The sequence below is a fragment of the Carassius gibelio genome, chromosome B4 (genome assembly GCF_023724105.1).
Source record: "Carassius gibelio isolate Cgi1373 ecotype wild population from Czech Republic chromosome B4, carGib1.2-hapl.c, whole genome shotgun sequence".
NCBI lineage: Eukaryota > Metazoa > Chordata > Actinopteri > Cypriniformes > Cyprinidae > Carassius > Carassius gibelio.
In genome coordinates, this window is record NC_068399.1 from 19,440,555 (window position 1) to 19,460,883 (window position 20,329).

General features: G+C 35.9%; 3 protein-coding genes across 5 annotated transcripts; 2 read left to right on the forward strand and 1 right to left on the reverse strand.

Annotated features, from left to right (window-relative positions):
• Positions 1-59: 59 nt before the first annotated feature.
• calua (calumenin a) lies at positions 60-6,143 on the reverse strand. Its single transcript, XM_052554992.1, has 7 exons — positions 5,956-6,143; positions 3,818-4,054; positions 3,449-3,642; positions 2,865-3,031; positions 2,097-2,157; positions 1,767-1,966; positions 60-1,681 (listed from the first exon to the last, which is right to left on the reverse strand). Exons 1-7 carry the CDS (start codon positions 6,126-6,128, stop codon positions 1,577-1,579), a joined length of 1,137 nt encoding a protein of 378 aa, XP_052410952.1. The 5' UTR covers positions 6,129-6,143; the 3' UTR covers positions 60-1,576.
• Positions 6,144-7,723: 1,580 nt separating this feature from the next.
• Positions 7,724-16,558, forward strand: mdm1 (Mdm1 nuclear protein). 3 transcript variants are annotated; one of them, XM_052553504.1, is made up of 15 exons: positions 7,724-7,870; positions 8,405-8,510; positions 8,632-8,945; positions 9,213-9,347; positions 9,668-9,844; positions 10,064-10,206; positions 10,419-10,515; positions 10,843-10,875; positions 12,755-12,960; positions 13,063-13,308; positions 13,733-13,875; positions 14,115-14,251; positions 14,332-14,548; positions 15,817-15,888; positions 16,172-16,558. In XM_052553504.1, exons 1-15 carry the CDS (start codon positions 7,853-7,855, stop codon positions 16,279-16,281), a joined length of 2,154 nt encoding a protein of 717 aa, XP_052409464.1. In that variant the 5' UTR covers positions 7,724-7,852; the 3' UTR covers positions 16,282-16,558. The 3 variants fall into 3 exon arrangements, with proteins under 3 accessions (XP_052409464.1, XP_052409465.1, XP_052409466.1); XM_052553506.1 differs by lacking the exon at positions 7,724-7,870 and adding an exon at positions 7,966-8,043 and having other exon boundaries at positions 16,172-16,557; XM_052553505.1 differs by lacking the exon at positions 10,843-10,875 and having other exon boundaries at positions 16,172-16,557.
• Positions 16,559-17,589: 1,031 nt separating this feature from the next.
• il22 (interleukin 22) lies at positions 17,590-19,475 on the forward strand. The gene is made up of 5 exons (XM_052555178.1): positions 17,590-17,887; positions 17,986-18,051; positions 18,699-18,851; positions 18,935-19,015; positions 19,098-19,475. Exons 1-5 carry the CDS (start codon positions 17,750-17,752, stop codon positions 19,173-19,175), a joined length of 516 nt encoding a protein of 171 aa, XP_052411138.1. The 5' UTR covers positions 17,590-17,749; the 3' UTR covers positions 19,176-19,475.
• Positions 19,476-20,329: the final 854 nt, after the last annotated feature.

Genomic DNA, 20,329 nt, shown 5'->3' on the forward strand with positions numbered 1-20,329 from the left:
GAATGACAGGCAGAGTGAATGCAGAAAAAAGACAAATGACATGAAAAAAAGAGTTACAATTTCAGCCATAATTTTGTTTTATTGACAGTTTGTTGTTGCCAAGATACAGACTGTAGGTGCTGAAACAGCACCACTTGAAGGAACTCACCTGAAACCACTGGGTGCTAAAACATTTTTTATGAAAAAATTCATTAAAAAGACAACTAATGGTCCACATTGCTATGTTCATGACATAGCAAACATATTGCAAACTTCATTTAATTGATAGTGCATGTCAAATAATGAAGCTGAAAGCAACAGACTATTCAGTAACATGTTACATTGGACCCTGCAAACCAAAATGAATCAAGCCATAAAAATTCAATGAAAGGCACGATGAGAGTGTGTCTATTAAAGATCAAAATCAGGTAACGAACAAACATCTTAATATCAATAGATGAATGTGTGACTGAATACGCCAAGGTTTAGGTTTTTTCTAATAAATATTGAAAGAAGACCAAATATTGCCATGATCCTCTTGACCTATGGCTCTAAAATCAATGTTTGTGCCAAGACAATAACACACAGGAGAGAAATATGAGTTTCTATGTATAAAAAGTATATACATATTCACATATACATTGTGAATATATACATTTATTTTTGTTTTTATTTGTGTAAACTCAAGTCAATCTGAGAGGATTCTGTACTAATGGTATTCTACTGAGAAGGACTGTGAACAGCAGGGGAAGCTGATCTTAGATCAGAAGCAACACAGCAAAACTGCCTTGATTCTAGCCCTGAATAAACTGCTTCACATTAAAAAACAAATATAAACAGTTATTGAAATGGTAATAATGCTGTACATGAACCACAATTCCAAAGACAGATAAAAAAATAAAATAAAGAACCTTGAAGTGTTAGTTCACCAAAAAATGAAAATTCTGTCATTAATTTCTCACTCATGTCGTCCAAAACCCGTAAGACCTTCATCATCTTCAGAACACATATTAAGATATTTTTGATACATCCCGAGAGCTCTCTGACCCTCCCATAGTAAGCAAGTGACATGAGGGGTTCAACAGTAATTTTATGAGGTTACGAGACAACTTTTTTTGTGCAAAATAAGTATATGTGTGGCGCAGCTGACACAGAACAGCATATGCCATTTACAAATTTGAATAATGTCATTAAATTACTTCGTTAAATTGCAGTTGAACCCCTGATGTCATATGGATTACTTTATCGACGTACTTGCTATGTTTCTGGACCTTGACTGTGGTAGGACCCTTGCTGTCTATGGGAGGGTCAGAGAGCTCTCGGATTTAATCAAAAATACCTTAATTTGTGCTCTCAAGATGGGTTTGGAACATCATGAGGCAGAGTAATTAATGACAGAATTTTCATTTTTGGCTGACTATCCCTTTAAGTAGTGTCATCATGAATGCATTTCCGTGTGCAAAAAGGGAAAACAATCTATCAAGTGAACTAAATCTGAGGAATTAATGTTGTTTTATGGTGAAGCAATATCAAATAAATTATATCCATTTACCAAAACAAGTTAAAAAGTAATGATCTATTATACTAGGAAAACAAATTAAAACTCATCATGTCGAACTAAAGCCTCCCCAAAGTCAGTCGCTTGACTTCCCACAAACAAATCGTACTTGTTGAGTATTTCCTCTTTGGTGAGTTTGCCATCCTGAAAGACAGTGAGACAGACAGACAGTTGATTTTGGTTATAACTTACTAAAAGCAGACTAAAGAAGTTTTTAAGGTTGGCTCACCTTGTTCGTGTCAGACTCGTACACCAGATGCTTGGCTTCGGCTTCTGCGTGGTCGTAGTCGGCTGGCAGGATCCAGTCCATGGTCTCCTCTTTGTCCATCTTCCCATCCTTGTTCTTGTCCCTAAACTCTGCAAACTGTTCTCGCTCCGTCGCCACCCATTCTGGCTCGTCCATTTCATCCTCATGGTTGTACATGTCGCCTGATATTCAAGAACATTCAACTGATGTTAAGCTAAACTAACAAACTGACATTTTGGAAAAGATTAAAAAAAAAGAAATAAAAGAGTTTTTACAATAAAAAAAAAAAACCTAATACTGTATTTCACTCACCAATATACTCCTCCAGCTCGATAAAACCATCACCGTTCTTATCAATATCCTCAATAGTTTCCTAACGATAAAGAAAGAGTGAAATAGGTTACAGAAAATTCAGACAAAGCTTAGTAACTATATAAAAATCTAAATGATCCAGTTATTGTCATTCATACATGTTCCTGGTCTTATGTCCAAAATTTATAATTTCTTTTTTTTTTTCTCAAATTTACTTTCGTTTGACACCACCAATTCCCAATTAATAAAAAGTGGCCACATCCAATATTTTACACCATTATACACTGCCATTAAAATTAAAGTAAAGTCATGTACAGTATATTGTTAAAAATGATTTCTGTTTCAAATAAATACTGTCTGTTCTGAACTTTCTATTCATTAAAGAGGCCTGAAAAACTGATGATTTCCACAAAAATGTTATGCAGCACAACTGTTTTCGACATTGAAAATCATAAGAAATGTCTCTTAAGCACCAAAATGATTCTGAAGTATCATGAGATACTGAAGACTGGATTAATGGCTGTTGAAAATTCAGCGTACCATCACAGGAATAAATTATATTATAAACCAGAAACAGTTATTTATAATAATATTTCGGAATATATCTGTTTTTACTGAGTTCTTGATCAAATAAGAGCAGACTTCTGTAAAAGAAAATATATGACCGCTCTACAGATTTCAGTTTACAGAAGTAAAACGGGATACAAACAGGTTTCACACGAACTTTAACTTGCAATAGAATCGACATAACAATAATAACAGACCCACCAACACAACAATTTCTTTCATATGTTCATACTCCTCAGGATGAAGGAAAGCAGTGAACTCTTCTTTGTCAGCGATGTGGTCTCCATTTCCATCAGCCATTTTGAAGCGCCGTTCATCTCTAGCCATCATCTGCTTGTAGTTATAGCCATCATCCGACTCAGGATCATCTAGAAAAACCCAGACAGTGCAAATGATTCAATTAGTAGAACAAATGATTATTAAAATACTTACTATTGCAGTTCTGCTTGGTGACAACAGTGGTATAAAAACTACACACTTAACCAAAAATTACAATTATGTCATCCTTTACTCACTCTCACTTTTTTCAGATCTTTCTGACTTTCTTTATTCTGTGGAATGTAAAAATATATATATTTTGAAGAATGTTCCAACAGTTTTTGGTCGGAAAATGAAAGAGCTTTTATTATATGAACATTAATATTATTATTATTTTTTAAACATCTTCATGTTCCACAGCAGAAGGAAATACATACAGGTATGGATCAGCATTGTGTGTTTGTACATTTCAATTTTGGGTGACCAATTCTTTAACTTTGTTTTTAATAACAGACTGGATTTTGTACCAAGGTAGGTTCCATATGTGACATTCTTGTATTCGTCCCAGGAGATCATGCCATCATTATTCATGTCAAAATCCTTCCATTGTCTTTCCATATTGTCATAGATGTACTTCTTCTGAGCCTTTTTGATCCATGCTTTCAACTCGGCCTCTGTGACAAAGCCATCCTCGTCTGCATCGATCTTATCCACAATTTTACTGAAATGCAGCACAAAAAGAGCAAAAACATTGGAGTATAAATTAACTAGAAGAGTGTGTCTACTCTTAATCATTTATTTTATATTAAAACGACCAACTCTCAATGAAAAGTAATGATTTGCAGTTATCTTGTTGCTGTGAATCACTACTAAATTCCCTTTAACACAATCCTTACCCAAGCCTATTCTTGCTTTCCTCTGGGGTCAGGTCGTCAAACGTCTTAGCTTCGTCCTCCCCTAGGAAGGCATCGTGGTCATAGTCAAAGTTAGTGCCGTCGTCATGCTCCTTGCTGCTCAGTGGTGCATCATGGTGGACACGGTCCTTCTTTTCTGTGGGTTTGCTGGTGGCGTAGACCACGCACAGAGCAAAGCACATCAACAGAGGCCTAATTTCGATCTTCATCACATAAGCTCTGGTGAAAGAGAGAGCAAATATTAACATATATATGCACATCAAATCCCCTTTAAACTAAAATAAATACCGATCACAGGAATATCTGATGTGGCAACGTTTAAATAATCCAACGTGCAAACATAATTTTTTTACGTGTTTGAAGGTCTGTTTGAATCAGTGAATGTAAACACTGTGTATGTTTGAGCAAGAAGTGTGACATACACTACCTTTCAACATTTAGGATTGGTAAGATTGTTTAATGATTTTGAAAGAAGTCTCTTGTGCTCATCAAAGCTGCAATTATTGGATCCAAAACACAGTGATATTGTTAAATATTAAAATTTAAATTTTCTCATTTCAAATATTTAATGTTTAATGTTAAATATATAATATTTAAAATATAAATATTTTAGTCTTTTATTCATGTGATGTCAAAGTTGAAATAGCAGCAGCCATTACTTTAAGTCTTCAGTGTCACATGATCCTTCAGAAATCATTCTAAGATGCTGATCAGCTTCTCATAATATTTAGTATTATTATCAATGTTGAAAATAGTTCAGTATTGTGTGGAAACCAGGATTCACAGATGAATACAAGGAAGAAACATTCATAAAAAATAAAAAAAAATAGAAACCTTCTACAACGTCATAAATGTCTTACTGTCACTATAGGCCAATTCAATATGTGACCCTGGACCACAGTCGCTGGGGTGTATTTTTAGTAATAGCAAAAAAAACAAAAACAAAGCTTGTATGCGTCAAAATTAATGATTTTTCTTTTATGACAAAAATCATTAGGATATTAAGTAAAGATCATGTTCCATGGAGATATTTAGTAAATTTCCCACTGTAAATATATTAAAACTTAATTTTTGACTAGTAATATGCATTGCTAAGAATTCATTTGGACAACTTCAAAGCCGATTTTCTCAGTATTTAGATGTTTTTGCACCCTCAGATTCCAGATTTTCAAATAGTTGTATCTCGGCCAAATGTTGTCCGATCCTAATAAACCATACATCAATGGGTTGCTTCTTTTTTTCAGCTTTCAGATGATGTATACATCTAAATTTAGAAAAACTGACACTACACAAATGATCACATATGTCCTTACTGAATAAAATGAAGTGTGTAAAAAATAAATATATAAAAAATACTGATCCCAGACTTTTGTACGACAGTGTAAATGTGTGTAATGAGGGAAAGATCACAATCCTGACTGGCAAAATACCAGAAAGAATCTTTGACAGGAAACACTGTCGACAAAAATGTGTTTCCAGAGAATGGGGAAAAAAATAAAGGGCAACTAAAAAAGGGAAAATGACAAGTAGTACAGCCAAGACAAGCATCCAAGACCCACTAAAAAAATTAGCACAAAACAATATAATTACAGTAATTAGTCACACCAGAAATAAATCACAATTATATATACAGCTTCATTAAGACTTACAGTATAAGAAGCAGTTATTATGTTCTTGTCTTTCAAAGAAACGTTATACATTAGCTTTTTTAATACTTGTTAGCTAAAAATTATAACAGACATGATACAGATAATCTAAGCAACACAAACTCAGGCAAAAAGTGACCTTACAGCACATTTAAGATGAGATAGTCACCATTCACTTGATGAAATAATAAGACGCAATGAAAGTGAATGGTGACTGGGGCTGTCAGTCTTCTAACATTATAGTTTTACTTTCCACATATGATATTAAGTCATAGACATTTATAACAACATTGGGGTAAGCAAATAATGACAAAAAATGTACTATTTTGCTAAACTATCCCTTTAACGTTCAATACTAACGTTCTCTATTAAGCGGCACTATAATGGTACACGATCAGTAAGCAGTGGTCAATCACATCACTAAAGACCAAACAGGCAAAAGCGTATCAAAGCGTGTATAAAATACCAACATACCTAGATTCAATACGAGGCCGAGAATCCCAGACACAAAACAGGGTCTTTGGTTTACTCTGCACACCCCTGTGCTGCCACACCGTTTTTAGGACTAGCGATCCAATCACAGCGCAAACAGTGGAGTCCGTTCGCTGCCATTGGGCCACTTCAGCACAGCAAACCCCGGATGTCATGGAAACCGTTGTTTTAAAATGCGCAGAACTCATCGCGCTCTCTTTTGATTGGCTACAGCGCATCGGGAAACCTATCAGCGCTCGAGGCTTCACAATCGGTTAATGCATCGCTCGAGACCGTTGTGCATCCAGTGGACTGTGTTATTGGGTACGTATTGCCACGTCCCCAAATTTGAGAGACCCTCAAATTCTCGCGGAAAGGTGCCTGCTATCCTCGTACTGAACATTATTTGTAGAAGTGATGAATGGCGTATCAGCATCGAATTTTAATGATTGGATTACCTTAATTTAACTGATGTCAGGTTTAGGTTTAGCTATTTTCAGCCATTCAGTATACTAGGCTACTTGTAATTTAAAGCCACTAGCTAGTTAAACTCATAGACGGTTAAACTACACAAATGAGTAAGTAGTAATAGTGAAGAAATTATAAGGTATTTAGGTTTATTACGAGATGCCTTTCTAAACTGTTTAGAAAAGCATCTGTTGTTTAAACACAATAATCACTATCAGTTAGGGGTGCTCCGATCACGATCGGCCGATCGTTAATGCGCATCTCGTCAGTAAAGCCGGTTTTCTAATCAGCGGTTAATTCCATCAGGTGCGTGATTTCACATAGAGCAGCTGTTACTACACAGAGCCGTTGTTAACTGAGAAGATGGGCCAATAAACGCTGAAAATTAACGTGATTTGCGCATCTTCTCTATTAACAACGGCTCTGTGTAGTAACAGCTGCTCTATGTGAAATCACGCACCTGATGGAATTAACCACTGATTAGAAAACCGGCTTTACTGAGGAGATACGCATAACGATCGGCCGATCGTGATCGGAGCACCTCTACTATCAGTTGCAAGGAAACAAAAAAGTAACACTTTATTTTAAGATGCCCTTGTTACACTTACATGCAGAAATATAAACAAACAAACAAACAGATGTAATAAAAAATAATTGTAATAAATTAGTAGGCTAAATGCAGCATTGATTTCACTTTCATTGTGGAAAACATGACCATGACAGTAACCTGATGTAATACAGAACAATATTACATGAAGAACACACAAGCATAGCTTTCTTCTAATTTTTTAATTATTCCAAGATGAGATGTTTTGTTTACTGTTTCTGCATGCGCAGTCATGAATGTAAAATTTGCCAAGAAAAACAACTGAAATATTTATCTTTTGTGGAATCTGGAGCAAAATACCAAAAATAATGTCCGTCAAATGAACTGATGATGGCAGAATGTTATTTTTTTTTGATAAAAGCAAAAATATCATATCAAAGATTATGAGAGTAATTACATGACTTAAACTTATTTCAGTAAGCTAGAATTGAAACATCAAAGAGTAGGTTATGTCAGCTATATATACAGTAGAGCTCTTTTTCTATACATTTTAAGTTTAAAGGTTATTTCTTTTATGTTTGAAAAAACATTTTTGCTGTAAATACCAGAACGCAGCCCCCCCCCCCCCATTACATTTATCAAACAAACAAAGAAATTCAAATCTGATCAATAATAAATTACTCTAAACCACTCATGCATACACACCGCAGTAAAGCGTCATAACAAATCGGCTTATAGTCGTGCGCATGCGCGTATCGTGGGACGCTACAGCCCTCACCAAGGTAACAGCAAAGCCTGTAACCGAATCTGATCTCAAGCGTGTAAAAACACTTCTTTTGTTCACGGACCTCTCTGTGCACTAATCGCCTCTGGCTCGGACTCAGAATGCCTGTCCGTTTTAAGGTAAGTTAACTAAATTATTTATTACATATTAAATTGCTGAAAACATGACACAATAGAACCAGACTGAAGGTGCACGCGCTCGTGCGACGTCATTTGTTTGAGGAACAGAGCGCGCGCTGCAGGATGCAAAAATGCTTTCAGTTTTGAGATTTATTTTGGGTGTTTACATTTAGGTAACTAAATATACATGCATACGAATCATTATAACACATAGATTACGCGCTGCCGAAAACAAATAGATACAATTATAGAGCACTTTATGTGGTTTTATAAAGAACCGTTTTAAACGGTAAAGCCTTTACAAGTTACCGCCGATACTTCCTGTTATGTCTTGAAGAAATTCGTGCGCCGATTAAAAGGCATCAAGATTATCCACTTGTCACCATAGAAGCATGGCTTTTCTGATAAATCACAGAGCATTTCCTAGACCTCTCATTTAAATATGCAGATTGTATAACGTACCAAATGCAAAATGTGTGATACTCGTGCTATAAAGTAAACTTATTGTTTGTTTGTATGTTCCACTTCTAATAGGGATTCAGCGAGTATCGAAGTAAATGCAAAGGTCGAACAACACGATCCAGAAGCGATTCTCCACATCGCAGGATGCGACTGGCAGGACTGCGCTCTGATCAGTCAAGTATGTACTAGATAGATATATAGATAAATAGATAGATGTGTTTTTAAAATGAAAATAATTATATTGAAATAAATTCGTTATGAATTAATTGGATTGATTGGTCTTTTTCTTGCATTTAAAGGAATTTCCCGGGAACCCCAATTTATATCCAAAAGGAAAGTGCACCTTTATCCACCTCAGATATCCAGTTCTCTCCGATGGGGAGGGCATGATCCAGCTCCACGGCGTCAGGAGAAGAGCAGGCCTGTCACACCTCCAGCTGTCACACCTGAGCTCAGAGCATATAGTGCAGAAAGAATAGTGACCCCTCTTGCCCCAAGAGACCCTGCGCCACCAGAGGGCACCGCTGCACCATCCCAACAACAACAGACAGCGGAGCAAGCAGCTCAGACATCCACCAGTGCTGCAGACCAACAGCAACAAAGACTCAATGGGGTGAGTGGTTATAAGTGAGTGTGTTAGATTACTTTAAATAACAATAATGGAAAACAGCAACACATTAAAAGAGGCTCAGTTGTGGTTCTGTTCATATGTAGTCCTTTTAATAAACAGAATCTCTAACCAAACTGTGTGGATGAGTGCACAGACACCCCCCCCCCCTTTAACACTATAATTAGTGTATAATATTTAGAATTGTATTATTAGGTGTTAATACCTTTATTATTGCAGTTACAGTTATTCAAAGCCTCTGTTTTCTACTAGATTCACCATGTGCTAAGGAAACGAGCGGGACTGAGATCGGAGCAACAGACGAATGGTCGTTTGAGCTCTGAGTACCAGAGACAGTTCATGCGGAAAACGCCTACAGCTGATTCGCCCTTGCTAGCTGCACATGAGGTGCTTTATTGCATTTTCATGAGCACTGTCCTAATTCAAATTTATTTTTAACAACTCTTAACAAATTACTGCATATGTTTGAGTGCATTTTCTTTCATTAATTTAATAAACCCTTATCCAGTAGATGGCAGTACAGAGTTTTGCATGCTGACTTCAGAATATAGAACTGTTTATTGAAAATAGTTTTAATTACACTAACAATAATTAGATGTAGAGAGCAAAAACACTTTCTTTTTGAGCAGCATCTTATTATCAGAATGCCATAGTCATCAGGGTTATTTACACCTTTTTTGTTTTGAATCATTTCATGTCTGATTTAGATGTTGTACAGTAACAACAGAGCCATCCCACTCTTCAAATCAAACCCAGTAGTTATGGAGAGTGAGTACAAGAGAAGTTTCAAAGGATCACCTCCTCCCATACCACCACGCCTGAGGCGAGATGTTGAACAACGCGAAGTCTCGCAGCTTGATGCAGAGAACACAACCCCAGAGAAGGTACACAGATATATCTACATTCAGCTTACGTCAGTGGACACAGACTTTCCAGATATCTCTGCATAACTATGGAGCTGGATAAACCAGTTGCACTGACGTGTTAGTTCCTCGTAATTTTCACACATTCTATATGTATAGTTCTCATTGTATAGTAAGGAAGTATACATTAAGAAAAAATGGCTTTATTATGGGCTTTTGTCTAAATGCCCACCATGCCAGAGTAAAGGGAACAAGAAGAAGAAGAAAAAGAAGGAGCAACAACATAACAGAAAGTCAAGCCCCGAAGAGGAAGTCACCCATCGACAGCAACAGGAAGTGAGGTCAACCTGTTCTCTGAGAGACCCTTCGCCCATGGTTATGAGGTGACTATCTTTATTTTTATTTTTGTAAAGGACTAGGAAAAGAAATACATAAACTAAACTCACAAGGCTTGTTTCACACATTTTGCATCAGCAGCACATAAGCACCACATATAGATTTTAATATCCATATGCTATACAACAGGTTACACTTAGATTTTTTTCACAAAATCCACAAACATAATAACCAGTGTCCCTCTTTGTCTGCCTGAAAGGAAAGAGAAAACCGAGTACAGATCCAACTTTGGTTCTCCCCTCCAGTATAGTTACAGAGACGGAAGATGGGTGAAGATCAAAACCGCAAACGAGGAGGTAAGCTTGTGGAATAAGAAAAAAACCTATTGGAAAAGGCCACAGAAAATAGCATTTTATTCTCATATGGCATTAAAAAAGCTAAATGTTAAATCTTCCCACGTAATATTGTGTATTTCTAGACTTTAAGTTAAATTATTAAAGTTAAATATACACAATGGAGGACTTAAAAACAGCAAGTAATAAAAGACCAGAAGTCTTAATTCAGGAGCAATTTTGACACCACATTACATGAGAGCTTGAGCTGTGATGGGGTAAAGTGGAAGAGCTGTTAGGAGAAAGAAGAGCAGTTTCTCTAATTACTGGTCTGTATTATTAATCTTACAGGAGTGTGAAGGTTTTCACGAGTGGTATCATGAGGTAACTCTTCCGCCTGTCGCATCCATCCTCTCTCTCACTGCCGCTGCTGTCTCAAGAGAGACCTTCATTTGCTTATGTGTGTGTCTGTGCTCACAAAAAGTACTGTATGACCTCATTCAAAGTTAGACTATATGGGTGGTATCCCGGTGGACCTATTCTTGAAGAACTCTGTGTGTGTGTGTGTGTGTTCAATCTGTGTATGTGTGCATGTGGTGGATCAGTCAGCAAGATGTTATCTGTCAGCAGATATGGAACTTTGAAGTTGTCTGTGGTTTTGTTGGTTGATTTTTTTTTTTTGCTTTCAGTTGTCTGGTAATCCTGTATTAACTCTTGGCTGACTCACTGATTATATAAAATCATAGATAAATGTTCAAGTATAGGTTAGAAATAATACAAAAATGTTTCGCTAATTTTATTTATTTAGCAGAGGTTATGGACACGTTATTTTAAGGTCCAATTCTCACTATTAACAAACCAATAAACTCCTAATTTGCTGGTTATTAATAGTTAGTTATGTAGTTGTTAAGTTTAGAGACTGTTCAGGATAAGGGTAAAGAATTGTGCTTTATAAGTATTAATAAACAGCCAATATTTTAATAACAGGGGTGCTAATAAGCGACGAGTTAATAGTGACAGTTGGTCCCTATACTAAAGTGTAAATTAAGTTAATTATTTATTTATTCATTCATTTTATGAGTGACAGTGAATATATTATATATCAGAGGAGCCAATAATTTAAGCAAAAAATGTTATGACAGAGGGGATCAGAAAGGCTTTTAATAAGATGTCCCATTAATATTTGTAGTATTACATAAGTGATTAATTAGGTATTATTAAAGCTATTACTAAGCTCTCATCACCCCCCCCCCCAATTTGTATAAGTGTCACTGTGACTGCATCTTTCACGTGGTTCTTTTGCTGCTTAGTAAATTATTTGATCTGATGTCTTTGTTTTAACATGGTCTGTATTTGTCATGACAGTAAATTCTTTATTTTAATGTGTAAGTGCTTCAAATTTGTTAGCTAGACTGTAAACTTTATAGAGAATTCAAAGCAGTTTTTGTTATATGCCGATCCTGTAAGAACAAACGAACTTTTGTATGACAAAAGTACTTCATTTTAGGTTATGGTGTCAAGTGTGCTTTTATGCGTCTCCAGCAAAACTTTCATGTAAGACTTGCCATATGGGACAAAAGTGTCTTTCTGAGTCAGCTCTTTAGGAGTGGAGCATGACTGCCTTCACATTTATTCATACTCTGTACGGGTTTCGAAGCGGATGTGACAATGCTGCATGATGTCAATTTATGCTGATTCAATAACAAATTTATATTAAGCACATATAAGGACAATATCATGGCTTAACAATACATTTTATCACCACAAAAAGTATATTAAATAATATTTAAAAACATAATTTTGTATATATATATATATTTGCATCTAAAATTAGGATTTTTTTCCGGCTCCTATATTTATGTTCAGTTTTTTCACTTTAATAGCCTGGAAAAGGACCTGCACATTGCCACTGAAGTAAAATGACTCAACCTAAACATAGGAGCTAGATAAAAATCCTAATTTTAGATGAAAATTTCAGATGGCATTTAGAGGTTTTTGCATCTGAACTCTTCATATATATATATGCAAATGTTTTATTTTTTATTGTAAGTAAATTATGATTTTTAACCCATTCCATCAACTGGCCCAAAATTTAAATGTGTCAATGGGACATGCGTATTCCTTATTGTTGAGCCCTGTTTTTTCCGTGCTTCCAACAAATTATTAATCTTCTTGCCTAACATATTATCTGCAGTCCAGTCCTATTTTTACCAGGCTCTTATTTATTATTCATGACCCCTACTGTTCTACTGTTTTTCCTTAGGTGCAGGAGTTACGGGAGAAAGCTGATGCCTACAGGAAAAGGGGCTGGGGAACTCATTTTTCTCGGCAGCATCTGAATCAGATCCTGTCGGACCACAACTGGATGTGGGAGCCTTCCAGTGGTACCTCGTCTTCATCCTCCATTGAATCCGAGGCCTGCAGAAGCAGTAGTAGCAACCCTATCATCGAAGCTCTGGACCTGGCCAGGTGAGCACAGCTCGACCATCAGAAATTTGTCCAATTTAGTTTGCAAATCCAGTAAGATCTTTCTTTTAACAATGAACTGAGGGCTTTGGTATGTCTCTTTAGGGCTGGCAGTGTCAGCTCTAGCCCTGGGCCTTCTGCTTCTGTGGCAGCCAGCAGGAGGAGCTCTGCCGGGGATGCTCATCTTCATGAAGACCCCACCCTCCCTGTGCAGAGGAAGTTGGCCTGGGATGAAGAAGAGGGATTTGGAGAGAGAGATGAGTCAGAGATTTCACAGGAGGAACTAAGAGTTGAAAAAAATGAGGGGAATCCAAAAGATGAGCATGGGAACATGAAGGAGAGAAATGAAAGGTATGTGCTTTTGTTCTGAAATGTGACCTTTTGAGATAAGAGAACCTGCCAACAGTAGAAACAACATGATGGTGTCAGTGTCAGGCAAAAGTCAGAATTGAAGAATTCTGTTCTATTCTTGAGTTGGCTGTGAGTTGAATTGGAGCTTGAATGGGAAGTTAATTACAAATTAATGAAATGGATATAGTAACACAAATATATATATATATATATATATATATATATATATATATATATATATATATATATATATGTATATATATATATATATATATATATAAACTTAATATATAATATTGGCTTGGAATCTTCAATATCAGTTTAAATCCAAGCCTGATATAACAAAGATGACTCGTACATGCAAAAACGTTTCTGCCCATGCCGTGACAGTTTTATATTTCGACATTACGCATATCTTTTCTAGGTTGCATGCGTTGGAAACTGAGTCATCATCAGTGGTGGATGGGTCTGTATATTCCGTTAACAGGGGCAGACCGCCAACCCCCGAACTCAGGACCATGCAGACTGTCCGAAGAACGCACCATGATCGGACCACTCCAGCCAACGGTACCAAACCTAGATTTACACACAGCTGTGGTTTCCTGTGCAGATGGTACATCTGTTTGTCACCTTGAACCTATACTTTTGGCATCTCACAACAGTTTCACTATGATTGGACAGTTTGCAGTCAGAACAACTGATTTCAAGCCTCTTGTTTCTTAGAAAAAGCTAGCAAACAAAATATGAATTATATATAATTTATAGCATTTATCATTACTTTTAATAATGTTTCTGATATTTAATAGGAGGAGCTTTGCTTGTCTCTCCGCCGAACATCAAACATTCCTCCAGGAGAGTTAGGAGGAGTGAGCCACCTTTAGGGAAACCTCACTCTCCTTACAAACGTATCATAGATGGCTCTCCACAGCAGCCACACAGTAAGGTACATGAGTCTTAGGTCAAATGTGCAATATTATGTCGCACATTATGTCTTCAGATTTTAAACTTCTTTGTATTGCAAAGACTGAGAGTGGAAGCCGGCCGCGTTCCTCGCCAGCCGCTGGCCTGACCACCGTAGATGCATTTCCCATCCGAGAAGAGGCCTGGTCTGAGGAGGTGGCAGACTACCACACCAAGCCATCGCTAAAACATCAGACCAGCCACCATCACAAAGCTGCTGTCCCCCCACCTGTCAACAGGATCCAGGGCACATTGAGAAACCCGGAATTTCAGCATAATGGTACGGTTCCTTTCAGCATCCACTGACATAGATCTGGTTGCAGCCATGGGAATTTGATTATCAAAGACCTAACAGTTTTATTATTTATGAATTCACACCAAACTTGATGTCGTTTATGCACATTAGAAGAAAGAGCATTTTAGTTTGCGCTACAAATATATCGCTTTTTTTGATTGAAGATCATCAATCCATACAAGGGAAGAACAGCCGCCACATTTATAAGCACGCAATTGAAACGTGCCTGAGTCATTTACCAGCAGGAGTAGAGGGAGGTTAGGTTACCGCTAGCAATAGGGGGAGAATAATCTAGGTCAGTCTCCTGTCTTCTTTTTAATGTGTGTGTTTTTTTTCCACTAACGTCAGTGCATTATTTTGATACCACTGTACTTATTCAAGTCCTCATGCTAACTGGGCAGACTTTTCTTTCTTGGGCAGTCATTTATTTCAAATGATTACTTAACATTTGATGGATATATACGTACATGCCTCATAGTTATGACATAATTTGATTATTGCATTTACGCCTCAAAAAAAAAAAAAAAGTACATTTCTTTGTTGTTTTTATTGATAAAAAAACGATTATACACATCAACGTTTCAAAGTATACTATTTCTCAAAAGTATTTTTTAAGAAAATTATATTTTTATTCATCAAGGATGGACTAAACTATTCTGAAGTGATATTAAAAAGATTTATAATTTTACAAAGACCCATTTACAAAAGATTCTTTCTATTTCAAATGAATGTATATATATATAAATATGTTTCAAGGTTTCCATAAAATAAATAAATAGCTAAATAAAAAACAACAAGCAGTGCACTTTAATCAATGATAATGTATAATTAATGTATCTTAAAGCACAAAATCAGCATATTAGAATGATTTCAGAAGGATCTCGTGACTGGAGTAATAACTGTTGATTCGGCTTTACCATCAAAGAAATAAATCACACTGGAAACATGAGAGAGTGTATTTATTTCCCTGCCAGTATTATTTGAGTATTATTCAGTAATACATATACAGCATTAAAGGTAAACTGGTGACATTATAAACATTGTAAAAAGTGAAAATGCAGTTATTTTAATGACATAATCTGATCCTTAACGACTGCTGACTTACATAACCAATTAATTTAAATATTACGTGACAAAACATACACTTTATAAAGTGTTGATTATCTGATTTAGTTTCACAGCCTATTGTGTTACGTTCAATGATGTAATTCACTCACTACACAGTCACATCATCTGCTTTGTGTCAATTGTAGGTAACCTGGGAATTTTTCGGCCAGAGCTGTTTGTGTTTCCTGAAGCTGAATCTTTCTGTGTGTCAGATAATGGTAAAATCACCTTCTTACTATAAGCAGTTATTAGCAGCCATAAGCAGTTGGTGACAGTTACTTCACACTTTTATGTCTGTTTAGCAGTTTTAGCAGAAACAGGAATTAGATCAACTTGTCTTTTAATGTGGTGCAAATATCAAGCACAGCTAATGCTTTTCAAATCACTGGTTTGATTTACTGTATGTCTGCACTGTTTGCAGTTACTCATTTATGGAGCTGCAGTATCTTAAAATATCTAAAATATTAACATATATTAATCTCTCTTTCATATTAAATCCAGATGATAAGATGTCTCAGATCTCATCTAGATCAGCAGCCTCATGCTCCATGGCCTCTGAACTCTTGGGTCGTGCTCAGAGAAGAAAGAAGGAATTCTGGGGAAAGAGCTAATGTGTCAAAGCCCATTAATCGGCTGTGCATAGACTGGAAAATGGCCACCAATTTCTCAGGAAGTGATTTGTTTTTGTGTGATTTTTATTTGTATTCTTTTGGGATAGTCTGGCATTTAAAATGAAACAAATATTTGTAATTTATTTGTATTTACTTGCATTTTAATATGACTAGCCCAATATTGTGCATTCAGTACAAATGATTTTGCTAAGTAAACACTATAACAGTGTCTGCAAAAAAGTAATAAAAATATTTTTGTACAATGATAGAAACAAAGATGCATAATTTTTCTCTTTGATACAAAATCATATCTCATAAAAGTAATATTTAATAGCTCTAGAGTGAGCTGTTGAAGAAAATAAATCCACAATCCACATTACATTCAGTCTCATCAACTACATCAGCGATCGCACAAAGAAAGAAAATGGTGCGTTCATGCAAAAATAAGTTCTTGTATTTTACCTATTTCTGACATGATGTACGATAAATCTATCATAACAGTAATCAGCATTATTCACATGAAAAAATCAGAAATGAATCGTTTCGAAACTTTGTTACTGGCTTGAATCAGTCCAGTGATTTAAACTACTGAATGAACTCAACAAATCCAGCCACTACTGAATCATATGACTGAATCAACATATATATATATATATATATATCTCAATTTTCCCCTTAAATAAAAAAAATAAATAGTATTAAAATTGAATTGAAACGCTTTTATAGGTGAGAGATTATAAATAATATGGCTTCACATTATTTTTCCCCTCAAGAATATTAACCATTCGATTGTTTTTGTAAGTTTCATTTTAGAACTGATCAATAGAACTTTGGTAACAATGTTAGTAGAATTGTTTTATTAAAGAACTCTCTCTATTGCACCTCTCACTCAAAGGCATCGACAGCTTCCCCAAACATCCTGACAGGATTTTCAACAGCTTATTTGCTTTTCCTGTCGGCTGCAGCTTTCAAACTTATATAAACATGCTGAGGAAAAGAGTAATTGCAATGTCTCCTAGTAGCGTTAAATGGAAAGAACTACACAATAAAGGCGTTATATTTGTCGCGCACTAATTAATAATGTTCACCAGAGCGGGGAATTCACAGGAAGTAGCTACTCTGTCCACTTCAGAGCTCTTCACCAGTCATATGTTCTTATTGCAGTAATTATTGGCAGCTTTATTTCTGTCAGACAATAAACGGTGCGAATTTCCGATGCAATCATAACAGTCAGCGATTATGAAGCATGCACTTGAGATCCGCTTGACCTGATAAACTCAGGTGCAGTGGTTGGGGTATTACGCCAAAGGTGAAGAGACGATACCACAGTGACGTAGGGGTAATAACTGGGACAAAGAAGGAGAATATAAAAGCTCAAGAGTCACAACATGCACTCCAAATCTCGTCTGCGAGGAACAACAACACACCTAAGAGGAAACCCCACTGAATCCAGACGTCTACCTGAAGGATGAAGTTCCTGACTTTGCTTGCTCTGATGTGCTGCTGCTGCCTTCTGCGCGGCCACGCGATGCACCTCACGCGCCCGCGCCCCAGACCTCTAGACAGCTCCTCCACCTGGAACAACCTCTTCATAATGACTAAACATGTACGTAGCCTATCGTTTATTCAGTTGGAACAATTGTATAAATATATCAGTTTCTTAAAAATACAATGTATAACATGTATGCTTATTAACCCTCACAGGCACAGATGGAAGATACAGACCACGAGACAAGACTGCTTCCAGTGTTCTCCGAGGTTATGCTAAAAGTATGTGCTTTAAATCATAACCAATATAGAAACCTGTCACTATGGTGGTACATTTTTGCAATTTCTTTACACTTAAATGGTGCCTGTTAGTAGCTAAAGTATACACATCAATAGTAGGGTACCACACCAGTGACAGGTTTGTGTCCTTTTCCTGAAATTATTGCAGCGACTTATTTGCACTTTTGCCAATAGTGATTAGTCTTTGTTAGATTATTTTTGATTATTTTGGTCTTTTGGAGTATGTAGTATCTATTCAATAGCTATTACTACTTAATATGCTAATACTTATTCTTTTGCTACTATAGCCGTTATTTATTCATTAGAACAATTTTGACTAATATGTGAGAGACTAATCAAATAAATAATCAATCACATTTGATTAGATTGGATTTCAGATTGATTTCTTATTGGTGGTGAAACAATTTTCACTTCGAAATTGATAGTAAATTTCACAATTAACTGCAAAGAAACAAGCAACATTGTTTTAAATATAACATTTTAAAGTATAAAAGACAATTATATTTTCTTAAAAAGCATACTCCAAGAATCTTTGTTGTATTTACACAATTAAAAAAAAAAATTTTTTAACAGTGTAAAGTGCTATGGCATTAAACTAATGCTATAAATGATGATTATCTCTTTTCCAGGAGGAGAGTTCTTGTTGTGTCAACTCCATGATCCTGAATTACTATCTAAAGCACATCTTGCACCCAGATGAGCATGTTGATAAAAAATACCCACACATTCGTTTTGTGAGGTCTGACCTGCAGAGGATTGCACACATTTTGAAGCCGCACTGTGTAAGTTTCCAAAAACAGTTTGATCATTTCAACCAGCTGTCCAGCCGTTATGTGCTTTTAACTTAAACGCTCCATTTTTACAGGAAAACTTAGACTTCGTAGACCATGTGCGTGTTAAGGAATTCGAGAAGAACTATAAAACTGCCAGTGAACAGGCATATGAGGTAAGTCGATATTTTCATACATGAATCAGTATTAAATGTGTTCTTCTGCATGCCTTTAATACCAATTATTTGTATTCTTCAGAAAACTCGTAACAAAGCAGTCGGAGAGACGATTATTCTCTTCCACTACCTCTTCGAATCCTGCAATCCAAGAATATGACTCTGAAACTCTCCTCTGCAGTATTGCCATCTGTTTTTTTTTCCTATATTCAAAGGATTATTTATTATGGACTTATTTATTTGGTGTATTTATGGTATGCTATAGAGATTTTTAAGAATGGCATGGAAACTGTGCTTTCATGCTGTGTTTTGTAAGGTCACGTTTGTGGCTGTTGTTGTGGCTGACTTGGGCTGAACATCCCAAGAAAGACCGCTACAAAGTAAATGCATTTTAAAAGCATTAACACACCAAGTTGAAAAAAATATGATTTTAATGTATTCAGCAATATTTGAATTTATCTTTTTTTTAAATAAAGTCAGGTTTTTATTTCTCTTAAGCTCGTTTCTGATTATTTCACAACAATCATGTTCAACGTTAGTTTTTAGTTAGTCAGAACAACCCCATCAGTGATAGTTTAACACATGATTTTATTATACTTCCTCATAGGTGTGTAGTTAAATAGTGTTTTGAAACCCCCTAAGTGAGCAAGACTGGATAACAATATTAGTTATTTGATTTTGATCATACAATATTATTTGACATTTAATTGCAATAACTCATGCGGGGGTGCAGTTAACACTGTTAAAGTATTCAGATTAAAGTAACTGAAATTTAAATGTATTTATGTGACTAATAATTCTGGTGTGGTGAGGAAGCATTTTTTTATTTGCCTTGCAAATCAAAAAAAAAAAAAAAAAATATATATATATATATATATATATATATATATATATATATATATATATATATATATATATATTGAAGAATGTAACCAAACAGCTGATGGTCCTCACTTGATACTATGGAAGTCCATTTGGTTTGGTTACTCTGTTTAGAATGGAACTGCTCTGGACAACTTCTTGTCAGTCAAGTCCTACAGTCTGAAAGAGCTGCTCTGCACACACACGTCTAGTCTGTTGCGGGGTTTCATGCATGGTTTCAGTAACTTACATAGACGTGGATATGAGTTGTGTGTCACAAATAGAATATGGCTTGACTTCAGTTGGACGCTCATACAGACCGTATTCAAGCCTCTATTGTAAGCTGCTGTGTGAACAGAAACATTTTGAGACTCACATCTCTAAACAGTAAATACAGTGGACTTGGCCTAATGGTGATGTTTCATAAGTCAAGTCAAGATCAAGACTAAACTG

What these genes read in the sequence shown, in the direction of transcription:
- il22 (XM_052555178.1), top strand. Translation starts at nt 17,750, where the DNA reads ATGAAGTTCCTGACTTTGCTTGCTCTGATGTGCTGCTGCTGCCTTCTG. An exon ending in TCTTCATAATGACTAAACAT is followed by an intron (nt 17,888 to 17,985) that starts GTACGTAGCCTA and finishes TAACCCTCACAG; the next exon opens with GCACAGATGGAAGATACAGA. An exon ending in ACATTTTGAAGCCGCACTGT is followed by an intron (nt 18,852 to 18,934) that starts GTAAGTTTCCAA and finishes CCATTTTTACAG; the next exon opens with GAAAACTTAGACTTCGTAGA.
- mdm1 (XM_052553504.1), top strand. An exon ending in AGAACACAACCCCAGAGAAG is followed by an intron (nt 9,845 to 10,063) that starts GTACACAGATAT and finishes CCACCATGCCAG; the next exon opens with AGTAAAGGGAACAAGAAGAA. An exon ending in CACAGCAGCCACACAGTAAG is followed by an intron (nt 14,252 to 14,331) that starts GTACATGAGTCT and finishes TGTATTGCAAAG; the next exon opens with ACTGAGAGTGGAAGCCGGCC.
- calua (XM_052554992.1), bottom strand. Translation starts at nt 6,128, where the DNA reads ATGACATCCGGGGTTTGCTGTGCTGAAGTGGCCCAATGGCAGCGAACG. An exon ending in TGAAAGAAATTGTTGTGTTG is followed by an intron (nt 2,158 to 2,864) that starts GTGGGTCTGTTA and finishes CTTTATCGTTAG; the next exon opens with GAAACTATTGAGGATATTGA. An exon ending in CGAGCTGGAGGAGTATATTG is followed by an intron (nt 1,967 to 2,096) that starts GTGAGTGAAATA and finishes CTTGAATATCAG; the next exon opens with GCGACATGTACAACCATGAG.